This window comes from Varanus komodoensis, unplaced genomic scaffold (genome assembly GCF_004798865.1).
Source record: "Varanus komodoensis strain SLA01 unplaced genomic scaffold, ASM479886v1 scaffold6_2, whole genome shotgun sequence".
NCBI lineage: Eukaryota > Metazoa > Chordata > Lepidosauria > Squamata > Varanidae > Varanus > Varanus komodoensis.
In genome coordinates, this window is record NW_025336346.1 from 6,422,759 (window position 1) to 6,443,979 (window position 21,221).

A 21,221-nucleotide genomic window follows, 5' to 3' on the forward strand; every position below is an offset into this window, starting at 1 on the left:
ATGGGTGTGAGAGCTGGACCATGAAGAAAGCTGACAGAAAGAAAATAGATGTGTTCGAAACATGTGCTGGAAGAGAGCTTTGCAAATACCTCGGACTGACAGAAAGACAAACAAATCACTCCTACATCAAATCAAACCAGATTTTGCCCTAGCAGCAAAAATGACAACACTGAAGCTGTCATACTTTGGGCATATCGTGAGAAGATGGAGAAGGCAGTCATGCCAGGGCAAGTCGAAGGCAGAAGAAAGCAAAGACCAACTAACTATGAGATGGATTGAACCCATGCAGAAAGCCACAGCCTCGAGCTTGTAAGAACTAAGCAGGGCTGACATGGACAGGACCCTGAAGGGCAGTCATCCACAGGGTCACCATAAGGCAGAGATTATGTGACGTACCAACAACAACAGCTGAGCATTCCTCCAGTGCTGAGTTACAGAAGGCTTCTTAGAGCCACAAACTCAACAGAACAGAGTCAAGATAGTCAGATATAAGTGGATAAAGTTCAGGCAATGAGCTCCGAGCTGTTCATTTGCTTCCCCATGTATCCAGCAGGGCTTGTTCCAAGTATGTGAGCATACTGAGCAAAGATGCACAGGCAGCACCCTCAGCTTACCCATGGCTATGCGTACATGGGCTTATCACAGGGAGGCTGGCAAACCGAGAATGCCGAGACCCATACTTCAAATGACTCCCTCAAAAATAATGAAGTAAAATAAAAATTGAGCATGAAATAGCCCGTCAAAGTCTATTACTATAACTCCTTTCACTTGCTATGAAAGGAGGCTGTTCCAATGGCTGTTTCGTCACGTACCACCCTCAGATGCTGTTCACAGCAACCCTGTTTCCCGGCAAGCACAAAGGGTTATAGTAATAGGCCCTTATTTGACATTTCTCACTCCTATTTTTTATGAGGAACATTCTGCATCTGAACCTCCTTTGTCTCCTACTCTCGCCATCAGATAAGAACAGTTAACTAGGATCATGATATAGTCAGATACAGAAGAGGTCTCAGAACTATTAAAGGGGATGGGGTAGAGTTTGATTTCCATGGGAGTTAAGGCTGCAGCAATTCCTTCTGCCTCTGTTGCTGCAATGGGTAGGGATCTACTCGGGATTGTCGGGATGTTGACATGGCAACTCACACTTTGGGTTCAGATCAAAAGGCATGTCCTGCTTGGATGGCCAAATTCTGAACTGTGAACTAGGCTGAGTCAATTCTTCTTCCAACTGACATGAACTAACCTTTCCATTCTCAGGTTTAACCGTGAAAAGTAATTTAGGAGCTTTAGTAATAGATAATGACAGTATAAACTCATTCATCTGAATTGCTTGGAGAATATCTAATGTGATCATCCAGTTAAGTGTTTAAAATGATTATTTTGATATGAGACTATCTGGGGACAGCCAGTGATTTCAGATAATCCAGGAGATTTGGATAGTAATAATAATGTTTTGGACAAGGGCAACTCGCTTTGTGCTACAGTTGCATGTGGAGGGGCCTCCTCGATAGAGCTGGCATTATGCAAACCCTGTGGGAGAGAGACATCCTGTGCCAGCCTCTCTCCATGGAAAACATGCAGAAACGAGAGCAGTAATCCAGTGCAATTAGAGGAAAACTTACCCACCGGGGCATCAGTGTAGCCTTGAGCAGCATTTTCCGTACAACACAAAGCATGTGTTCAGTGTTAGCCGCTATGCTGCTGACCTCCGACCGGCCCCAGGGCCACATCAGGCCCCTCCCTGTCCCTCATTGCCTGCCATTTCCCTTTGCCTTCCACCTTTTCATCTGGCCAGAGGGCTCTCCATGCAGCTAGTGCTACAGCAGCCAGAGCCAAGGGGAGCTGCAACAAAGGAGAGAGAGTGCAGGTGGTTGCCTAGGGGGAGGGGGTCAGCCACCCCCAGGCGAGAGAGAGGCTGGCAGGTGCTCCAAAGTACCTCCTGGAAGTGGCAGGACAGGGTCAGCAGGCCCTCCTGGTGGGGGTGGGGAGCGGGTTTGGCTTGCCACTCCTAGTCTGCCACCTGATGTGGGCACCTCACCCTTCTTTAGGGGAGGGCTGGTCCAGCCGACGATGAATGTAGTATATGAGGAAGAGGCTTTGATTGATACAAGGATGTTGGTGGGGAGTACCACAATCCCACCCTGCTTCACCTATGGATTGCATTTATATCCTACCTTTCTTTGACAGAACCCAAGGCAGGATTGCCAGGAGTTTCCCTTCCAGGCAGTGACCCGACCCAACCTGACCCAGGCTAACATAGAAGACTAAGAGAGGGTGCATGGGTGGATCTGTCTACAGTTCTGCACCTGGTGTGTGTGTGATAACAAGACGAGTAACAGATATTATCTACTGAAACAAGACTCCTCCTCCTCCTCCTCCTCAGACCATTCATGGAAGTCTGTTCTTCTCTTGTGTCCTCAGCCTGACCTTCATGATCACAGGAAGCTGCTGATATGCAGCCAGCCCTGCTGGACTATCCAGCTGCACGTTGTCTTCAGTGCCAGGAGTAGGCAGCCTGGTTCCCCTCCAGGGGTACAGCTCCCATCAGCACCAGCCAGGGATGATGAGGGCTACAACCCATCTGGGGGTCACCAGGTTGCCCAGTCCTGGTCTGTCCTGACTGACACAGACTGGCAGCAAAATATGCTTCAGTCAGAAAATTTTCCCGATCCTACCTGGAGACACCAGAGGTTGAACCTGGACATCCTCTGCTGCTGAGCTATGGCTTTTTCCCAAAGCAACACAATTCCTCTTGACCTTTGTGTGTGGGCACAGCCCCATGCAGAAGTGTGGCGGCACGCCTCCACTAGCAAGCAGTACACAACTCTGGGCGGAAAGAGCTGTGCTAGCAGCACCTGTTCACGGTTCTGTTAACGTGCAAAGCCCACCTTCCTGTCCATGCACTCCGTTGTCCCCTGAGGTCTTCTGAGGCCTTTCTGGCCACTCTGCCACCAGTGGAAGGCCTGAAGGGAAGAGCACTTCAGCTGGCTTTCTTGGACACAGCACCCATCCTCCCGTGGTTCTGGAGGCAGAGACAGTGGCAAGTTTCAAACACCCCTTGAAAACACCCCCTGAAAACACCCCCGGCCATTCCTGCTTTCCCTGACCTGTGATGAATTGCATCATTGCCCCTTGCTGTTCTTGCCGAAAAGTTGGTCATGATTTATTATTTCATATTGTTTTATATTGCATTCTAAATGCATTTTAATTATATTGGGATGTCTTAAAAATATTGAGTGGTATAGAAGTATTATAAAAGCACAGATAAGCAGGCACTTGGCAACAGAGCTATTCCCCTCATTATTCCTGAAGTTACTGTCTTATTTGCCAGACTGCCACCCGCTTCTATTTTGAGGGGAAAGTTGTTTTCAGAACGTAACACTTTTTCATGCTGTTTCTTTTGGCTGAACAATTGATAGTCCTGCTTGCAAATCTCTCTCCTTTTCTCTCCCACAGCCCTTTCTGCTCAACCTGCCAGATAAAGGTGACGGTCACAGTTTGATTCCCCCTCCACTCGATCTAAATGTTTTTGGTGATGGTGTGAAAACATGGAAGAACAAAAGGATTGCCAATGCCTTCTGCCTGGAACAAGAGGTGGAGATGTAAAACAGCATGAGCGTCCTGTCAGTGCCGCGAAGCAATTAGCAGGCTGATCGGAACTCCCCCAGCAACTGCTCAGACTAGATTGTTAAGGACGGCAGGAGACTTAGCAACCTTCTGTCTGTCTCCCTTCTTGTCTTTATTTGGAGACTCTGGATATGCAGCCCATGAAACCTGCTGTTACTTTATGTAAGTGAAACCTCCACAAGTTAGGAGCTAGGAGGAAAACAAACAAACAGACAAACAAACCTGGATTCAGAAACCCGGATGGATGGATGGATGGATGTGGACTGAAGAAGTGGACTGAAATAGCCAATTGCAGACATTGCACCCACATCACAAGGCCTTTTACTTAAGAATCTATTTCATAATCAGCTTTAAGAAACACTATGCAAAGTTTCCTAGGGGAAAGTCATAAGGCTGTACATGGACATGTGATTTTTCTTTCACTGTGATAGACCCTAAGCAGCAGTCTACCAGGCAGGTGGCTCAAAGTGTGGCATTAAAAGTGCATCAGGTCTTGTCTGCAAGTCAGCAGCACCTTGGCTTCTGTGAGATGAGCTTGATCGGCCCCTTCTTAGCAACCTTGTGAGGAATGGGGTGCCCTGGTGCATATCCATCTGGTTCAGACCATCGCGAATGATGATGCAGTGATGTGCACAAGGTCTGCCTCTTGCATCAAGAGCAAGGATGCAGAGAACTTTTCTGCCCAAGGCACTGATTGTGTGCTTATTCCCTACCCCCGGTTATTGACAGGTTCTGAAGGCCAATCCAGTTTCATTCCAGTGTTTTAAGAGTACTTTATGGAAGGCGTTTTAGAATGGGAAAAAATGGAGTACTATTTATGAAAAGAAAAGAAAAGAAAAGAAAATGTATTGTCCTACTTATGCAATCGTAATGTTTCATTATAACCCAGCTGCCTCCTAGAAGTTACAAAGCAGGAAAGGGAAACCCCTTTGTCTAGACTTTGGATCTCTGTTCTATGATGAAAATGAAGGTAGTTTCAACAGATTGGCAGGTTTGTACACAAAAGCTCAGAAGAGATGCTGGCTCCAGATTTTGGAGGGCCCTTGGGCTAGATGCCCCAACCTGCCACCCTGGGCCTGATCTGTCTGTGGGCCTGTCTTTCCACCATCACTGTCACCAGCTGCTATTACTTCTCCTGCTCCTCCTCCTCTCTGCAGGACTACTGGTTCGTCTGGCAGGCAGAGGGCCAGTGAGCAAGTGCGCAGTGACATTTGCTGGTTCTCCACCTCTTCACTGTTGCGTAGGAGGCTAAAACCGCTTTTGCTCCCACTTGAAGGAAGAGAAGCCAAGTACCACACCAGCTTCTTTGGGAAGGGAATTCCACAGCCACGGATTTTAAAAAGCCCTCTCTCTGGTCCCCCACCCACTTTATCTCTGACAGTGAGGGAGCCCGTGGAAGGGCCACATGGAAGCACTAAATGCAGGGGCAGGTAGATTTGGTGGAGGATCTTCCTCAAGCCAACTTGGCCCCCAGTGCTTTAGGTCAGAGCAGTGTGCCACATACCGGCAAGAGGCCTGGCAGCCCTGTGATGCAATGACAGGCACATGGAGCTGAGTTTTGCATGGAGGGGGTTGCTTCCAGGGCATCTCATTTAGTACGAATTTGTTCACTTGTTCCAGAGCATGCAAGGTGTTGAAGGGGCCCCGTGCCTGTGGATTCTCGCAAAATCACGAGGCGTGCAGCACAGATGGCTGCGACCAAAGCACTGCTCCTTCACCCACAGAGCATCCAGCCACAGGGGCCCTGTGGGTCACTGGGGTCTGATGCTGAAGCAAGCAGCTCTCAAATGGATGACCCGCTCCACAGTCATCTGATGGGGAAACGTGAAAAGCAGCAAGCCACCAGATTCCTTGCTTGGCAGAAAAACGTGTGTGCCCAAGCAGAGATGACCTTCATCCATACCCAGATGAAAATGCTGAAAACAGCACCAAGAAACAGCACAGAAACTTCCAGCTGTTCTCATAGCCTGCGAACAGTGCCCTGGGGTGAGAAGTCTGTGAAATGGGGATGGATGGGAAATGCGCACTATAGACTCAGAAGGCCATAAAAAGAATTAAAGTTGAGAAAGAGGATGGCAGTCATCTTCTTCCTCAAAAAATGCCTTGTTTTGAGTTTTTCAGTCAGTTCTTGCTCTTGCCTACGGGAATTGCCTGTGGTGGCTTGAATGCTACCCAAAGAACAGAGGAAGGCGATGGTGGTGGTGCTCATGGCGGGAAATGGTGGAGTCAGATTGCAAGTATCTCACCCTCTCACTGCTGCACTATTCCTTCTGTCGTTCACCGGGGATTCCAGGAGGGTCAGCCATCAACTGCTTATTCCCCATGATGTTTATGTCTTTGCCAATGACATGCAGACCTGCCTGAAGGTGAAGGCCCATCACTCAGTGCTAAAACCCTTGGTATCTCCAGGTAGGCCTAGGAAGGCTTCCTACCTGAAGCCCCGGGGGGCTACAGCAGCTGGCCACTCTTGACCCTTCTAAGTTAGGTGGACCAGCAGCCTGGCTCCGTGTAAGGTGCCTTCCCATCTTTCCCAAAACCACAGTAGACATCAAGTTCAAGATGGCTTCAGCCATGACTTGAATTTCAAGACCAGCCCCATTCTAGCCTTTGGGCTTCCTTGTGTGCAGCAATGTGCGTAGGGGAAGGAAGTGGCGCCTAACGATCGATGAGCTCAATAGTTGTGCTTGAAGACATGGATTCTGCTGCAGGAATGGATGTTCAGTAAGACGGACAAAGAGTGTGGCGTGATCGGCTCATGAATTAAAAAACCCCTTTCTCTGTTCCTAGAGCAGGGCACATCCTTCAGACAGAGGACAAGATGAAATTTAGGGGGGCACATTCTAGTGGTGGGTGGGGCCAACGGCAAAGGAGGCAAGATCCAAATCCCACAATGAAAGCTAATTTTAGCTTAAAGTTTGTACTGCCTTGCTAAGCTAAAGGAGAGGCATTTCCACCTTTTAGAATAAGAGAAAGTGGTGCAAAAGCCAGGAAACCACCAAAGGACTGGGGACTGGGGAAAGTGGCCGGGGCCAAAGGAGAGCCATGGCCTGGGGGCCTGCACCCCCGTCCCGCAGCTAATGTTCCTAGAGTACTGTAGTACCTCGAGTAGTGCTTCGTTGTTGGTTTTACTCTGCATGTGCGCTCCGCATACTATTTGACCACAACTCTCCCTTGCATGGCTTGCCTTCACTTTTAGATGTGAAGGGGATACTTTCTGTATTGTCTCCAGATGCTGATGAAAGCGAGTCCCCCTCCCCTGCACTGCTAACCTTTGCCAAGCAGATGCACGTGAGGCATGGAGGCAACGTGAGACGACCGCAAATGGAAACGGCTTTCCCGGGCCTGAAAGAAATTTCAAGTTGCATTCACAGCGCAAGGAAGGGCGAAGGTTGGAAGCGGCTGAGGAGGCCAGAAAGGAGGATACAGCAATGGAAAAAATGTGGAGGGAGAAAGGCTGTAAGTTTGATGAGAAGAAATCCACAGTGGATACCTGCTGACTGAACTGACTTGCAGAGCCACCAGCCTCCTGCAGGAGACACCGTGGTTGCAGAGTCCACGGCTGTTCCCATAAAGCAACTCACACATGCTTTCCGAAACATCTTTTCCACTGTGCCACTTACCTCCCCCTGGACAGAGCTAATGCGGGGCACCGGCAACGTCCTTAGTTCTTCTGACAGACGTATTCAAGGAAGTGTCTGCTCTGACAGAAAGATCAGAATAAGGTGACCTGTGGAACTCCTTTCCCCCATGGATTGCATCACTATGTAGCAATTCAAAAAGCTATGGAAACTCCAAGTCAGTCAACAGGTGCAGCATTATGTGACCTGAACTTAAGGGCAATTTCTACCCTGCCGGTAACTGCAAGCACAGGGCAACCTAATCCCAACCGCTATGGAATATCAGGAGCGTATTGGTAATTACTGTGCTGGGCACCCTGCAACTGTGTTGCTGGCCCATCACACACCTGCAGAGATGGTACAAGCCATCGCCAGCATTGGTCATCATCAAGCACGGTGTTCCATTGGCTCCAGGGAGGTAAAGAGGCAATTATGCACTGCTGCCCAACTGTTCAAGTGAAAAGACAAAGTGGCGTTAGTGGATTCCTCCCCTGCCCCTTTAAAACATGCTGAATTTCAGTAACTGATATCCAGGGATGTCTATTCCACAGAATGGACATGCGATTGCAGTCAGAGTACCCCTCATAAATGGCTTGCTTTTCAAGCAAATGCAGTTCTCCATCCAGAAATTGGTCGTTCCGAGACTTACTGTTCCATTTTAGAAATGCAAATACTTCTTCATGAATATATTTAGGGAGGGATGTACTTACAGATTTTGAATACTTTATGAATGGAAATAAATTATAATGACCACAGGTTAGTTCTGGAAAAGATAGAAGGCAAGACAGAAGACATCAGAATGCAAAGGTTTACCAACAGTGTCATCCGGGTTCTTAAAAAAAATGTGGTAACAACAAACAGCAATTCTGGAGAAAAAGCTAATGTGAAGGAATGGTAGTTTCTGCTCACAGAGGCACAGTCCTCCCTCAAAAGAGGAGAACCTCTTTTTGGCTGACAATACTTCTGGGTTTAATAGGACATGAAGCTTCCACTTTCAGACATGCCTCTTTGAAAGGAGAAGATAACCCAGAAGTTTTGGGTTCCCTGTAACAGAGAAAAGAAAGAGTAAGGGTTTACAGGGTTCTCCAGAAGCTTGAGAATCACAAACAGGAGGGATAGGCATTAAACTGCAGTCCTTTCTTTTCAAAGAGGATTGAATAGAAGTGCCAGAAGAACAGTTTCAACTTCAGCCTCCCCCCCGATGTTGCTTGGAAGGCAGAACAAAAACGTTTGAGAGTGTCCCTTTCACTCCACAGAAGTAGCTGTGCCATGTCAAAACAAAACTTTCAGCTGTCGGAAATGCTTGGCAGTCACAAATATAAAAGAAACAATTGGAGAAGTGGGTCTCAAGCAGTGGCCCTCACCTTTTCTTCGTGGCCAGCTGCTCTCCACCCCGCTCCTTCCTGTGTTGCCTCCCCCTTTGTTGGGCAGCTGCCTGCAAGCACCGCGTGAAAAAGACCTAAGTGCCGAGTCGGCACGACAAGCCCTTTCTTTGGTTCACGGGCGGGTGGAAGAAGGCGACCAGGCCCGGCTGGGATCTGCTTCCCTCCCCATCGCTGCTGCTCATGTGCTGCCCCAAGTGATCCAGGTGGAGTGGCAAGGAATAAGCAGCTTGCAGCCGTGCTCCTCGGAGTCAGAGGCTGGAGGGGGGTTGGGAGGAAGGGGAAAGAAGACAGAATGGCCCCGTATGTGTGCCCTGTTAAGGCTGATACCCCCCATAGTGGTGGCGGTGGGGAGGTAAACATCAGTGGCTGTGAATATGCCCCACTTTCCCCCATGGAGCTTGCAGTGGAACTCTCCGACCTCATTCACACGATCATTGCAGGCCAGCAGGGCTTATGGAAAGCCGGTTTGAATATTCAGCTCCTGATTGGTGGGTTGCCATGGTTGCTAGTGCCATGTGATCTCAGGTAGCAGCGATCATTCGAAGGTAACCCTGTAACAACCCTACAACAGGCCTTGTGCTGTTTGGGGATTGCCTAACCTTTAAACAATTCCCGTTGCCCGTGACCAGACAACGCAACAAACCATGACAAACCCCAATCCTCATGCACACATATGCAGAGTGGCCAGCGGCATGTACCACAGGCTGCTGGGGCTCACTGAAGCCGCAGTGGGGTGCAGTGATCATACAAGCCAGCCTTCTGTTTGTGAGCAGCAGCTGTTTGTTGTCCTCCATGCATCTGAGCTGTGACCCTGCGGGGTGAAAATGCGTGTGAGTGTTGGAGGGCTGGAGCAGAGTGCTGGGCCTCGTAGATGGAGCGCGTGGCTACCCAGGGGGCACAGCGCTTCCCCTGTGTGGGGGCCACATGCTGTGCTGCTGGGAAGCAACAGAATCAGTACTGTGTAATAGAGGCCAAACCTGCAGATATATTCCCCTGTGGCAAAAAGAGGCAACGGTGAGGAGGGAAATGCATGAGTCCGTCACTGCAGCCGTGCTTTGCAGCAAGTCTCTTCTCTCCATTCTTGCATCACCGTGTGCAGCACTCTGCTGTCTGGTCCCCCGTTTCACACTGTAGAAGTAGATGGGAGTGGGGTGGGGTGTTTGTGTCATTACAAGGTCCGGAGGCAAGGTACCTGCTAGGTGGTGACATTGCAGCAATGTGCTTGAGTTCCTAACAGTTGGGAAATGGTCGCTCGTGACAGAGAAGAGAAGAGAAATAGAATTGGAAGGGGCCTATAAGGCTATTGAGTCCAACCCCCTGTTCTGCTTCTCCAGGTGGTCACCCATCCAGCTGCAGGCCCGTGCATTTTCAGCTTAGCAAAAGTGGCTCATCCTGCACGCACAATGGATAACTATGTAGACAGGCATGAAGTTGTGCTGCCAAGGACACACTCCTCTTCTGTGTCCTACCCACAGCTCGGCCCCATTTAGTTTATCGGTTTAAACTTTTCATCTAGTATCCCTTGTTATTAACTTAACAGCTGGTGTATCAAATCTATCAAAATCACAAGTACAGCAAAATACAACAATAAAAATAAATTTGAAAACCTCAAAATATCTATTGAGTTAGGTATGAAAATCCGCAAATGCTGGGTGAAGAGATGCGTTTTTGACCAGCATGGGAATACCATGCTGGCAAGGAGGGCAATTGTTGCGTGACAGGGGTGGAGTGGGGGAGAAAGCCAGAGGGTGGGCACCACCATTTTGGCTGCTCAGCCCGTGTACCTTTGCCAGTGAAATGGCTGGATTTTGGGAGAATTCCATCCATTTACTGATGGTGTGGAGTCTACTGTGCTCTATTTGTGTACTGGGGCCTCTGCTGGATGCTGGTGTCCCTCGGCTGGCAGATCCTGAATGCTGGATTGTGCCTTCGAAAAATCTCTCCATAATGAAAGCGACAGATGGACAGACCTCCAGCAAAGTTCCCCAGACCTGGTTTTCACACAGTTTCAGTTCTCCTCAGCTTCAAGGAAGTTCTGGAGAGTCCCCAAAACATCTGCTTAACAAAAAGAGAGAACAATGCTGCTTCTGTTTGCACAAACATTACTCATGCCTTTAAGCTCCATATGATAAAGATATTAATACCGTGGTTTTCCACAGAGGGCTACTTTAGTAAGTAGCACACAAGGCTATCTGGTCAGCCAGAGAAGGGGGCATAACTTAATAGCAAGAAGGGCTGTCATAGAACCAAAATGCATTTCCTGATAGGGTGGTCCATTTTCTTCTTTTGCACTGGACACTGCTTGAAAGCCACTCCAGTCCATGTTCCAGTCCATGTTAAAAGATAAAGAAGTGTAATAAGGCAAAACAGGGGACCTGAAGTTGCCTATCTGTGGTTAGCATTGGAACAGCAGGCTGGCCAGACACATAGGCCTTCTAAATCATCTCTGAGTTTGCCTCTACATACATAAACAAGCATTTGCAGCTGTTCTGCAGGGAAGTACCCTTTAGATTTATTTGGTTATGTGCTTCCCCTTTTGGGGTGAAATGAATGGGTGGCAATTGCAGATCTGTGGGAGAGCAAAAGCTTTCATGGACGTCAAGTTCCACATATGTGAATCTGTTGTTAATCAACAGAATTCCATGGCGCTGCTAAGCCAAGACATACACTTTTCCATTAAAAGGAAAGTTACTGATGAATATGAGGAAGATATAAAGTGCTTACTGGGTAGGCCCTCTTTGGGGCACCCACTCCCAGCTCTTCTTGTCCTGGTTGCTCCAGGGCAGGCAGGGAGGTTCCTCTCCAAGCTGGGCTTGGGAATTTGCTGGTATAGATGCCTGATGCTTGGATGAGCATGTATCTAGCAGTGGTAGTTAACGACTCCACAAGGAGGCAATGCTGGGAGTGCTGGGCTTGTTGTAAAATAAGTTTCTGTTGGTGCTGAAAACTGTGGGTTCAAAGGAGTTGTTTAGTGTGTTGAGGTTCAAACCTCCCCTTGGCTTTGCACTCAGTCTTGTGCGCAGATGACTTGTCTTATGCCACACCACCCATGGCAGCCATTTTGTGGTGGTGCCCAAGAAAGGTTCTCCAAATGCCAGTTGTACCCACAGTGCCCAAATCTGTTGCATACTCCCGTTCTACAGTAATAGAGTAGCAGCTCAGGAAAGTAACTCATAGGATGATTAGATGGCATTCATGGCACAGCAGATGCATGCAAAGCCACCCTGGTGGACACAAGGAAGCCGCAAGGATGGCTGAAGAGCAGGGCTAGTATTGAGTCCACACTCGCTGTTCCAACAGTCCACTGGATGAAGTCTCTTTTTCAGTCCTGGCTCCAAGGGAAGACCTCGGAGCAGGGGTCCAATGGACCTTCTCCCGGAGTGACCCTTCCACCTTGCTGCTGTCAGCCTGCTCATTCAGTTAGGTCCAACTGGCAGAGCTATCCAGAGGAAGAGGAAAGGTGAGCAGAAGCTGCAGCTTTGCTTCTTCTCTTCTTTCTCAGTGGCTGAGGGCACAGGTGGGCCACCCATGGCCTGCAGGCCACTTGCAGCCCTGGCTTTCCCCCTGTGTCAGTTGTGGAGCTCACTGTGTGAGAAAAGAACCTTGCCCCGCGAACGCATCCTGTAGATCGCTGAGGAGAGGTGTGGCTATTACACACCAGAATCATAAGAACAATTTCCCAAAAGCTCTGATGCAACCAGGAAAGCCCACAAGCACTCCAAATAATACTCCCAAGAATGCTTCAACTCATGCCAATGCAGACTTGCATTTGCTCCCCAACATGGTCTAACCACAGATTCCAAAGCATGAGAAATGCCTGGAAAATGGCCATGTTTGAAAGCTGTGGCTTGACCACATGGGGGAGCCTTGCGCACTGCCATTTGCCATTGAAGAGCCGCAGGCCTTTCTAATCAGGCGGTTGCAAAGCTTGTTTGACAGTGAATGCATAAATTAAACCCTTAGAGAGTCAATGCAAACAAGACGTTCCTCAGCCTAAAATCCCCCAACCCAGAATAAGAATCATGGTGTCCACCACTCACATTACAACCTTTCTGCCTGAAGTGGAAGAACAGCAACCCTTAGAGACATTTGGGCTTTCTGCAAAGAATCAGGGTGCTTCTTCTCTGGGCTGAAGGTCTTCTTCTTGTTTTATATGAGACAGAGATAGCAACAGGGAAGTACTGTTCTTTCTCAATCTGCTGTCCAAATCAGCATGTCCAGCATGAAGTCTGTGTCCACAGTACCGCTCTTGCATTTCAGTTTATTTGTCCATATTTCCAGCTTTCCTGTACATTAGTGCCTTCTCGACTTGAGAACTGCAGCTTGTTCACTTGCTTGCTCACTAGCTCTCTGGATTGCAGCTCAGCTGTAGAGCCGAAGGACCTGGCACATCCCACTAGGGCTGGATGAAACGTCTTCCTGAAACCCTGGAGATCTGCTGCCGGTCCGTGATGACAGTACTGGGCTGGATGGACCAAGGGTCTGACTCATGTCAGGCGGCTTCCTACGTTTCTTTTTCTTTTCCAGAACTGAGTTTGTGGAATTGCATGTAGGTACCTATAAAGAACCTGCCCAAATAGATCTGCTGCAGGGGGCAACAAAAGCAGGTGGAGGTGGAATTCATCCATGGTCTACAAGGTTGCTTTCAGGAGGAAAATTTTCATCAGTTTGAGAAGATGAGTGCTCTCCTAAAATCTATGGTAAAGCTCTAACTACACTGAAAATATATGGAGTACCTGACCAATGAAATATATTGTACACCAGAGCCAAGTAAATACCCCCATCAGCTTGCCACTCCTTGTAAGAAAGGACTCATATATCAGCATTTATTAAAATACAAATTGAATGGATTTCCCCCAGTCTGTAGTGCAAACCGGATTAAGCAATTGCTCATCCAAGTCACAATCATTAGGATTGCATTAAGGAATTAGTTAACTGTAATCCTTAGCTGTCATTTATGCTGTTTGATGCACCTTCCTTATGACCTATGATGGCATGAGCAGGCCAGTAGAATCTGGGAACACCAGAGCGGTGTGCAGTCCTCAAGGCGAAACCTTGCCGTGACTTTGAATGAGAAGGATGTAAAGTCTGGGATGAAAGAGTAGATCCAAGGACATGAGGTAAACGTAATGCCAACAGTGAAGGAGAAGCCTTTTCGATCTACACTTTGAAGGCCTTATTCCCACATGGCTTAAATGAAGCAATTAACTAACTGGATGGCTGCTCTTGGAATTTCTCCCTGTTCTTTATAGTCAGTATTGTAATGTTTTATAAAAGATCTGTTTAGCTCTTACCATTATTACTATGTTATTTTTATTGATGTTTTAAGGTTTCTTATTTGTTATTTACATTCTTCTGTAAGACACAAGTAGTTTGTCTCCCCTCTATGCCCATTAAGGATGCAATTTTATGCATGTTTCAGGACAGGAAAAGAAAACCCTACAGCTCCCAGCATGCTTCTTCTGTCAAAACATACACAGAATTACACCTTAAGAGAAGTATCCTGTACATAAGGACAAACAATGGCATTTAAGGGGGGGACATTGTGTTGATATACAGCCAACGTTTATTCTTTGTGGAGTGCTTTGGCATATATTGTCTGTCTGTCTCTGTCTTTCATTTTGTAACATACAAAATCAAACCTTTTAAGTGTTTATCCAAGTGGAACACCAAAATTGGTTGTTGCATATTTTCCTTCTGAATACTATCTTAGGTTGGAAAGTATTCTGGCCATTGATACTTTTTAAAATTAGCATATCCTGGGAATCATTCCAGTGGGCTGAAGGAGTGAGATGCCGAAGAAGGCCATTCTACCAGCCTCCCTAAAAGACTGCTTGCTTTTCCCCCTTCCCTCCCCACCCTTTTCATGTAGCTCCTTCTGAGATTGATGGGCTACAGGGGTATGCATCTGGCTCACCTCCAATGGCATGTGGCTTCCCCATGGTCCATGCATTCACATGGGCATCTGAGACGAGGAAGCCTTTGGGCGTACACCTCCACCCATGGAGCACTGGAGGACCAAGAAACCTCTGTTCGTTGATGCTCAAGGGTGTTCCCACCTGGGATGCTCATGTGACTGCGGGGTGGATGAGGCTAGAGAAGGGAGCGTAGCATGACCTTAGAGTAGGGCTAAATGTGGGGCCCTTTTGCCTGTTCGCTGAAGTAATGACTGGAGAAGGTGCTCTTGGCCTCAGGAAGAGGAACCGTGGCTGCACTGCTGCAGTCTTGCCATAAACAGGCCTTTTCTTCAAAGGGGGAGTTTTGCATTTTACCTTCTCCATCTATCGTAGTAAATGTGTGCCTCTGTTTCAGACAAAGCCTGAACCCAGAGCCCTGGGAAGGGGCTGCTTTGAAACAATTCAGACATTGTCCAAGGTGACACAAGGCAGCTGCAAGAGGCCTGGGCTACCCCTGAAGTTTCAGCTCTGCCTTGGACACCTGAAACCTGTAGGCAGCTAGTTTGCCACCGCCTGTTTGTTAAAAATGGCATATTTTTCCTCTAAGGTGTATTTTGAAAGAAAATGGAAGCTGGAGGGGAGAAGGGGTGCAGTTTGGTCATCAGGGGGTATAACTTCCAACCAGAAATGACTTTGCCAGGACGCACCTGTTTTTACTTCCAGTCAGAGCGCTTTGGGAAAGGATGTAGAAGGAGAGGTGCAGTCAAATGTGCAAAAATCCAATCAAAGCCTCAGATAATTTCATTCCTCATAACTCCCTCATTACTGTGCTGGTCTTTCTGAAACAGGAGAGATTAAAATGGGAAAAGAAATTGGATGTGCAACGTATGGGATGGAAAGACAACTTCCCCCTTCACCCCATGGCTACAGCCCTGAAAAAGATGCTGGCACTGTGAATTTCATCAGGACAAGGTTTGGGAACAAGTGAAGCAGAGTTAAAAACAAAAACAACAATACAATAACCCAGAAAAGGTTTTATTTGACCTGCTTGCTGCTCTCTTGCCTCCCTTAATGTTCCTTTTTATCTTTCATAATTCAGTTAACTTTCACTCTCATTGTCAACCCATGTAATCACCTCTGCCTTACTCTGCCATGTCCTTTAGCTGAGCCATATTATTTTCTTTCTGTCAAATATGCTGTAACACTTTGTGGATCTGAAAATCAATTTTGATCTCTGTTTGCACCAAATGGCCAGAAATGACTAGAAGCAATGTCTGGGTGTGAAAGCTGGACAGTGAAGAAAGCTGACAGGAAGAAAATTGATGCATTCAAAACATGGTGCTGAAGGAGAGTTTTGCAAATACCCTGGACAGACAGAAAGATGATCAAGTGGCTCCTAGATCAAATCAAGCCTGCACTTTCTTTAGAAGCAAAAAGACAAACCTGATGCGGTCACACTTTGGGTACCTCAAGAGACGGCAAGACTCCCTGGAGAAGACAACAGTGCTATGGAAATTGGAAGGAGAAGAAGGGGAAGATCAAACGCAAGAGGGATCAGACCCGCAAAGCAAGCCACAGCCTTGCATTTGCAAGAGCTGAGCTGGGCTGTCAAGGTCAGAGCATGTTGAAGGACACTCATCTATATGGCTGCCATAAATTGAGGATGACTTGACAGCACATAACAACAAATATTTATTTACAACATTTATAGACCGTTTTATGTTTAAATAGATTCTGGGGTAGTTTGATTTAATTATGATCAATCTAGGGCAGCACTCTGAACTTTTGGACTGCTAGAGGGTCATTCTGTTAAGTGCCCAGAAGCAATTCCTGAGAATGGCGTCATGGAGACAGTTCACAGGGATGGGGCACTGTGATTTGTGGATGAGCAGGATAATGACATGGTCTGATATTCTCCCCTGGGCTTCCTTATTTCCCCTGAGCTTAGCTGTAGCCACCCTCAGTGTAGCTGGCAAGGGGGGGGGGGCGGGTGAATTTTCCTGCAGGAAGTGTTCCTGTTGAGATAAAAAGTATTTTGGGGTGGGGGGTGGATTGGGCAATTAAGACTCGTTGGCTCAACCAAAGACCTGCTTCTGGTGGAAGTGCAAACCACTAGAACTGGGTTCCTGATATGGGTCTGCATAGATGCTTCCATTTCGGGCTTCTCTATGGGGCTGTCATGATGAGCACCTGCCCTTTGACATTTAGAACTGCATCATTGATTCCAGAAGTGTAATAAATGGCTCCAAGTGGTGGATTAGGTAGACAGGAACCAACATCTGAATGGTGCAACAGGCTTCTTAAAATGCTGGACGTTGTGTGGCTTGGACTCTGCTTCAGGCATGGCTGGCCCTTCTGAGTAGTCCATGGGAAGTCTTCTGAGCAGGTTCAAAGTGGTCCTATTTCTTGATTCCATGTTGCTGTATCTGGAGTTCCCTTGAAAATATTGGGTTTGTCTGCCTTTAGCCACAAAGCTCGGGGGCCAGTTCATACCACCTTCTCAGCCTACAATGGCTTATTGCCAGGTTAGGACAATAAAATAAGCCACGGCTAGTTGTGGAGATGGTGGGAACTGGGTCAGAGAATGCAGGCAGGGAGCTGTCTCTTCAGCTTCCTGGTGGGTCATGCTTCATTTACTTACTACCCTGCAAGTAGCAATTTGAACCCATCTCTTGCCTGTCCCGGTTTGCCTTTCTCTCTGTAAAATCCCAAGCTGAATTGAATAATTTGGAAAGTTGGGGGCATCTAAGGAAAATGCAGTATCTGTTTTAGAGGTCTTTGTAGGCATGACTGTGATTGCACATGTGAAGCAAATCTAAGCTGTGTCAAATGTGAAGTGCTGTCATCCATGAGAGCTGTCTGGATGTAGGTGATTTCCTCATCACTCAGTGACTGCTCCATCAAGTGTACCAAAGAGCTATTAGAGAGGAAACATCACCATGGCTATCGCCTTAGCTCATCACATTTCTCTGCAGAGGCGGCTTGTGTGCTCAGCTTTGAGTCATTGAGGGAAGAGGCATGGTGTGCTGGCCCATGCATGTGTGAATCAGTCCTGAGCTTTCCTCTTACCCATCAGGGCAGGAAGCACAACACTCTGCTTGATACATACTTGGCCTCTGTGTCCCTTCTCCCTGTTTGTGCTTCTGTCAACACCACACTGGAGAAGCTACTGCAGTGACTGCTGCTAAGCAGCTCCTTCCTGTGGCCCGTGGTTCTGCTCCTGGCCCTCTGAAAGGCCCACAGAGAAGCTCATCCTGCTTGCAGCCTGACAAGAAGTCAGGTTGGTTATATTCTTTGTGGCAATGACCCATTTCTTTGCTTCTTAGAATTGCACTTCTGCTGCACACTTCCAGAGAAGAACCAGAAATTCAAGAAACAGAGGCCAGAAGTGCCAAAGTGCTCTCTGGGATTTTCTAGAAGCCAGAATATTACTTTTCACCCAGTAGTGAGCCTGAAGGAGCTAATTTAAAAAAAGAATTACAGGTCCAGACCAAAATGGAAAGAAATGCAAGACTTGCACTTTCTGGCTGTTAGCATTGCTGCTTGCACAAGTAGAAGGGTGGACTTTGTGCAAAAGGCAGCAACTTTCTTTTAAATGCAAATACTTTGCTAATTAACAGGGATGAGAAAGGAAGAGTGGAAAGTACCTGATGGATTAATGAGGGCTTGCTAAAATATATGCCCTTGTGTTTTATTTTAGCAAAGTGGGCTAATTCAGGATGCTATCTGCATGACATCTATCCCCTCTTCACTTGAGGAGTTCTGGCCACCTCATCTAAGATGGCATTAGACCAAGAATGGGCAATGTGTGGCCCTCCAGATGTTTAGCCTACAACTCCCATCACCCTTCATCATTGGCTAATTTGGTTAGAGCTGATAGAAGTTGAAGGCAAAAACTTCTGGAGGGCTTCAAGTTGTACATCTCTGTGTTACAGTCTCAATGAAAGTATGTGCTACAGCCCTAGAGGGGCATATTTTTGTTCTTTCTGGGGCAAAGTGCAGGGAGAAGTGATTTTTATTTTGATTGTAGCAGCACAGGGCTCCCTCATCACAGTGTTCTCCCACCATATATTTTAATTTCTATTAAATTTTAATTTCTATTATAATCTTGGTCACAATCGCTAAATGTGTGCGTGTTAGCAAATGTACATTTTATTCTGATCTGTGTACTCTTTTTTCGCCATGCGTAAATAGCAACCCTGGGGGTTCCATGTATGTGGGAGTGGGATAAATCTATCAGCCGGCTACTGCCTGGGAATACTTCAGGATCATGGGAAGTGTCCTTACACTGAATCAAGGCACCGATCGATCTGACTCAGTACTGCCACCCTGCCGGGCAACTCCAGGATGTCCCTCCAGGGTTTCAGGGGGATCCTTTCCTACCCTCTGATGGAGATGCAGGCCTCAGCCCTGGGGCCTGCTGTGGGCTATGCAAGTGCTCTGCCTGGAGCCACAGCCCCCTTGCACAACCGCTCAGGCAATTCCTTGCCTGGGACAGAGTGCGACAAGGCCTCAGGAATGGTCAGCCGGCAGCCTGGGTACTCCCAGGAGCCCAGGCAGATGGAACCGGCCCTCCAGAAGCAGCCAGGCCCTCAAGCTTCACTACAGACCTAGAATCAGGCGTTTCCTTTGCAGAGCCTCCCAGAGCTACTTTCCTCCAGCTGGAGCTTCCCAGGCCTGTTTCTCAGGCCAAAGGGAGAAAGAAGCTGGGGTGGGAGAAGGAAGGGGTACATTGGGAGCAGCATGGAGGGGGAGGTTAAATGTCCTCCCTCAGCCAGCCCTTTGCTGCCATTCTCTGTTTTGGCCACAAACAGGGTAGATGAGGACACTCTGTCGCTTCCGGATGTCTTGCTCCATCCTGAAGTGAACGTTACAATGGATTGTGCTCTAAAAATTTTAGAGGGGTGGATCCAGGGTCTGCCTCCCATGAGAGTAAAGGGTCTGCTTATATAAGAATTCTCTGCCTGATATTTTTATATATTTATTGGTAGAGGGGAGGATACTTTGCAAATACCTAGACTGGCAGAAAGATAAACAAGTGGGTTCTAGATCATATCAAGCCAGAATTTTCCCCGGATGGAAAAATGACAAAACTGAGGCCATCTTACTCTGGGTACATCATAAGAAGGCAGGACTCCCTAGGGAAGACAACAGTGCTAGGGGAAGTCAAAGTCTGAAGGGAAAAAAAAGCAGAGCAAGTATGAGATGAACTGAGGTGTCCCGCTTTTCTGAGGCATTAAAGGACTCACTCAGCCACCTGGGGACTGGAGGGGGATCAACAGGTGTTTTACAGACTCAATTTTTTATTCCTTGTTATTGACTGCATTTAGCTGTTTTAAATTGTCAATTTTTTTCTGATTCTATGATATTTTATTGTATTTTTATCATCTGCTTTTACAAACTGTGAAAACTGTCCAGAGAGCTTTGGCTGTGGGGCAGTACAGAAATGAAATGAAATGAAATGAAATGAAATGAAATGGAAGGAAGGCAGGAAGGCAGGAAGGCAGGAAGGCAGGAAGGCAGGAAGGAAGGAAGGAAGGAAGGAAGGAAGGAAGCCACAGCCTTGAATTTACAAGGGCTGAGCAGGGCTGTTGTGGATAGGACATTTTCATTCATAAGATTGCCATAATTCGGGGGGATGACTTGACAGCTGTTGGGAATGGAAGAGGCAGTTATTTTTGGTGCACTTTCTAGGGCCGGGGTGGCACCGACTCTTCGGATGAGGACAGGGAAGCCTGGGAAATGAAGTCTATGGACATAGAGATGGCAGAGGAGGGAGAGCTCACCTCAAGGCTGCCATTTTCTGGTGTTCAGGCAGACCTTGGGAAACAGCAGGGTTTGGAACTGCAAGGAGGGGATGTGGGAGAGGAGCCAGAAGACCTTGGCTTGATCCCTGACCCCATGACGTTGCATTGGGAGAGAATGGCTAGCCAACTAGAGGGCATGCATAGATTAGGAGGTTTGTCATCTCCATAGGGGGCCTCCCAGAGGGGCAGAGCCCAGGGTTACCAAAAAGGAGGGTTCTTGGAAATAGTCTCCTGTTTGGGTTCAACAAACGGCTCTGTGCAGGCTCAAAGACTCTTCCCTTGACAGCTAATAGCTTGCTAGATATACACTGGAAATAACATGTTTTTACTAAAGAACTGTCTGTCATTTGAGAGACAGAGAGAGGGAACCTGGCTCCTGACAACAGCACATGAGAACAACTTACCTCACAGCTCACCCCATTTAGCAGTGTCAAAGCAACTGAAAATGAAAGCTGATGGGTGGGAAATTCTGGACAGACAAAAGGATTTCCTTTTTCACACAGTGCATAGTTAAACTGTAGAATCCACTTCCATGAGATGCAGTGGTGGTCCCCAATTTGTACAGCTTTATAAAGGGATTGGACAAATTGATGGTGCAGAAAGCTAGTCCGGATGGCTACAAACCACCTCTAGTATCAAAGGAAGTATGCCTACATACACCCGTTACTGGCAGTTTTGGGTGGAAGGGTGCTGTTGCACTTGTGTCTTGCTTGTGGGTCTCCTGTGGGTAGCTGGTTGGAATGCAGGACTAGAGGGACCTCTAGCTGGGTCCAGCCTTGTCCTCAGTCGGACAGAGTAATTGTGCTTATGGTATCATTAAACTGGGAGACGAAGCAAGCAAAAATGACAGTAAGTCCTCAAGGAAAATGCATCCCGCCGTTTTAAAGA

The 21,221-nt window shown here is 47.6% G+C and overlaps 1 protein-coding gene across 3 annotated transcripts in view; it reads left to right on the top strand.

Annotated features, from left to right (window-relative positions):
* POC1A (POC1 centriolar protein A) overlaps nt 1-5,345 on the top strand; it is a 50,043-nt gene extending 44,698 nt beyond the window's left edge. Inside the window, exons 12-13 of one of the 3 annotated variants that reach the window (XR_006416699.1) lie at nt 3,457-3,789; nt 5,248-5,345. Coding sequence is in view for 1 of the 3 variants with exons in the window: in XM_044451309.1 (XP_044307244.1) it covers nt 3,457-3,606 (150 nt within the window). In the remaining 2 variants the exon portion in view is untranslated. Of the gene's footprint in view, nt 1-3,456; nt 3,820-5,247 lie in introns of those variants that run through there. The other 2 variants (XR_006416698.1, XM_044451309.1) reach the window with 2 other exon arrangements.
* Nucleotides 5,346-21,221: the final 15,876 nt, after the last annotated feature.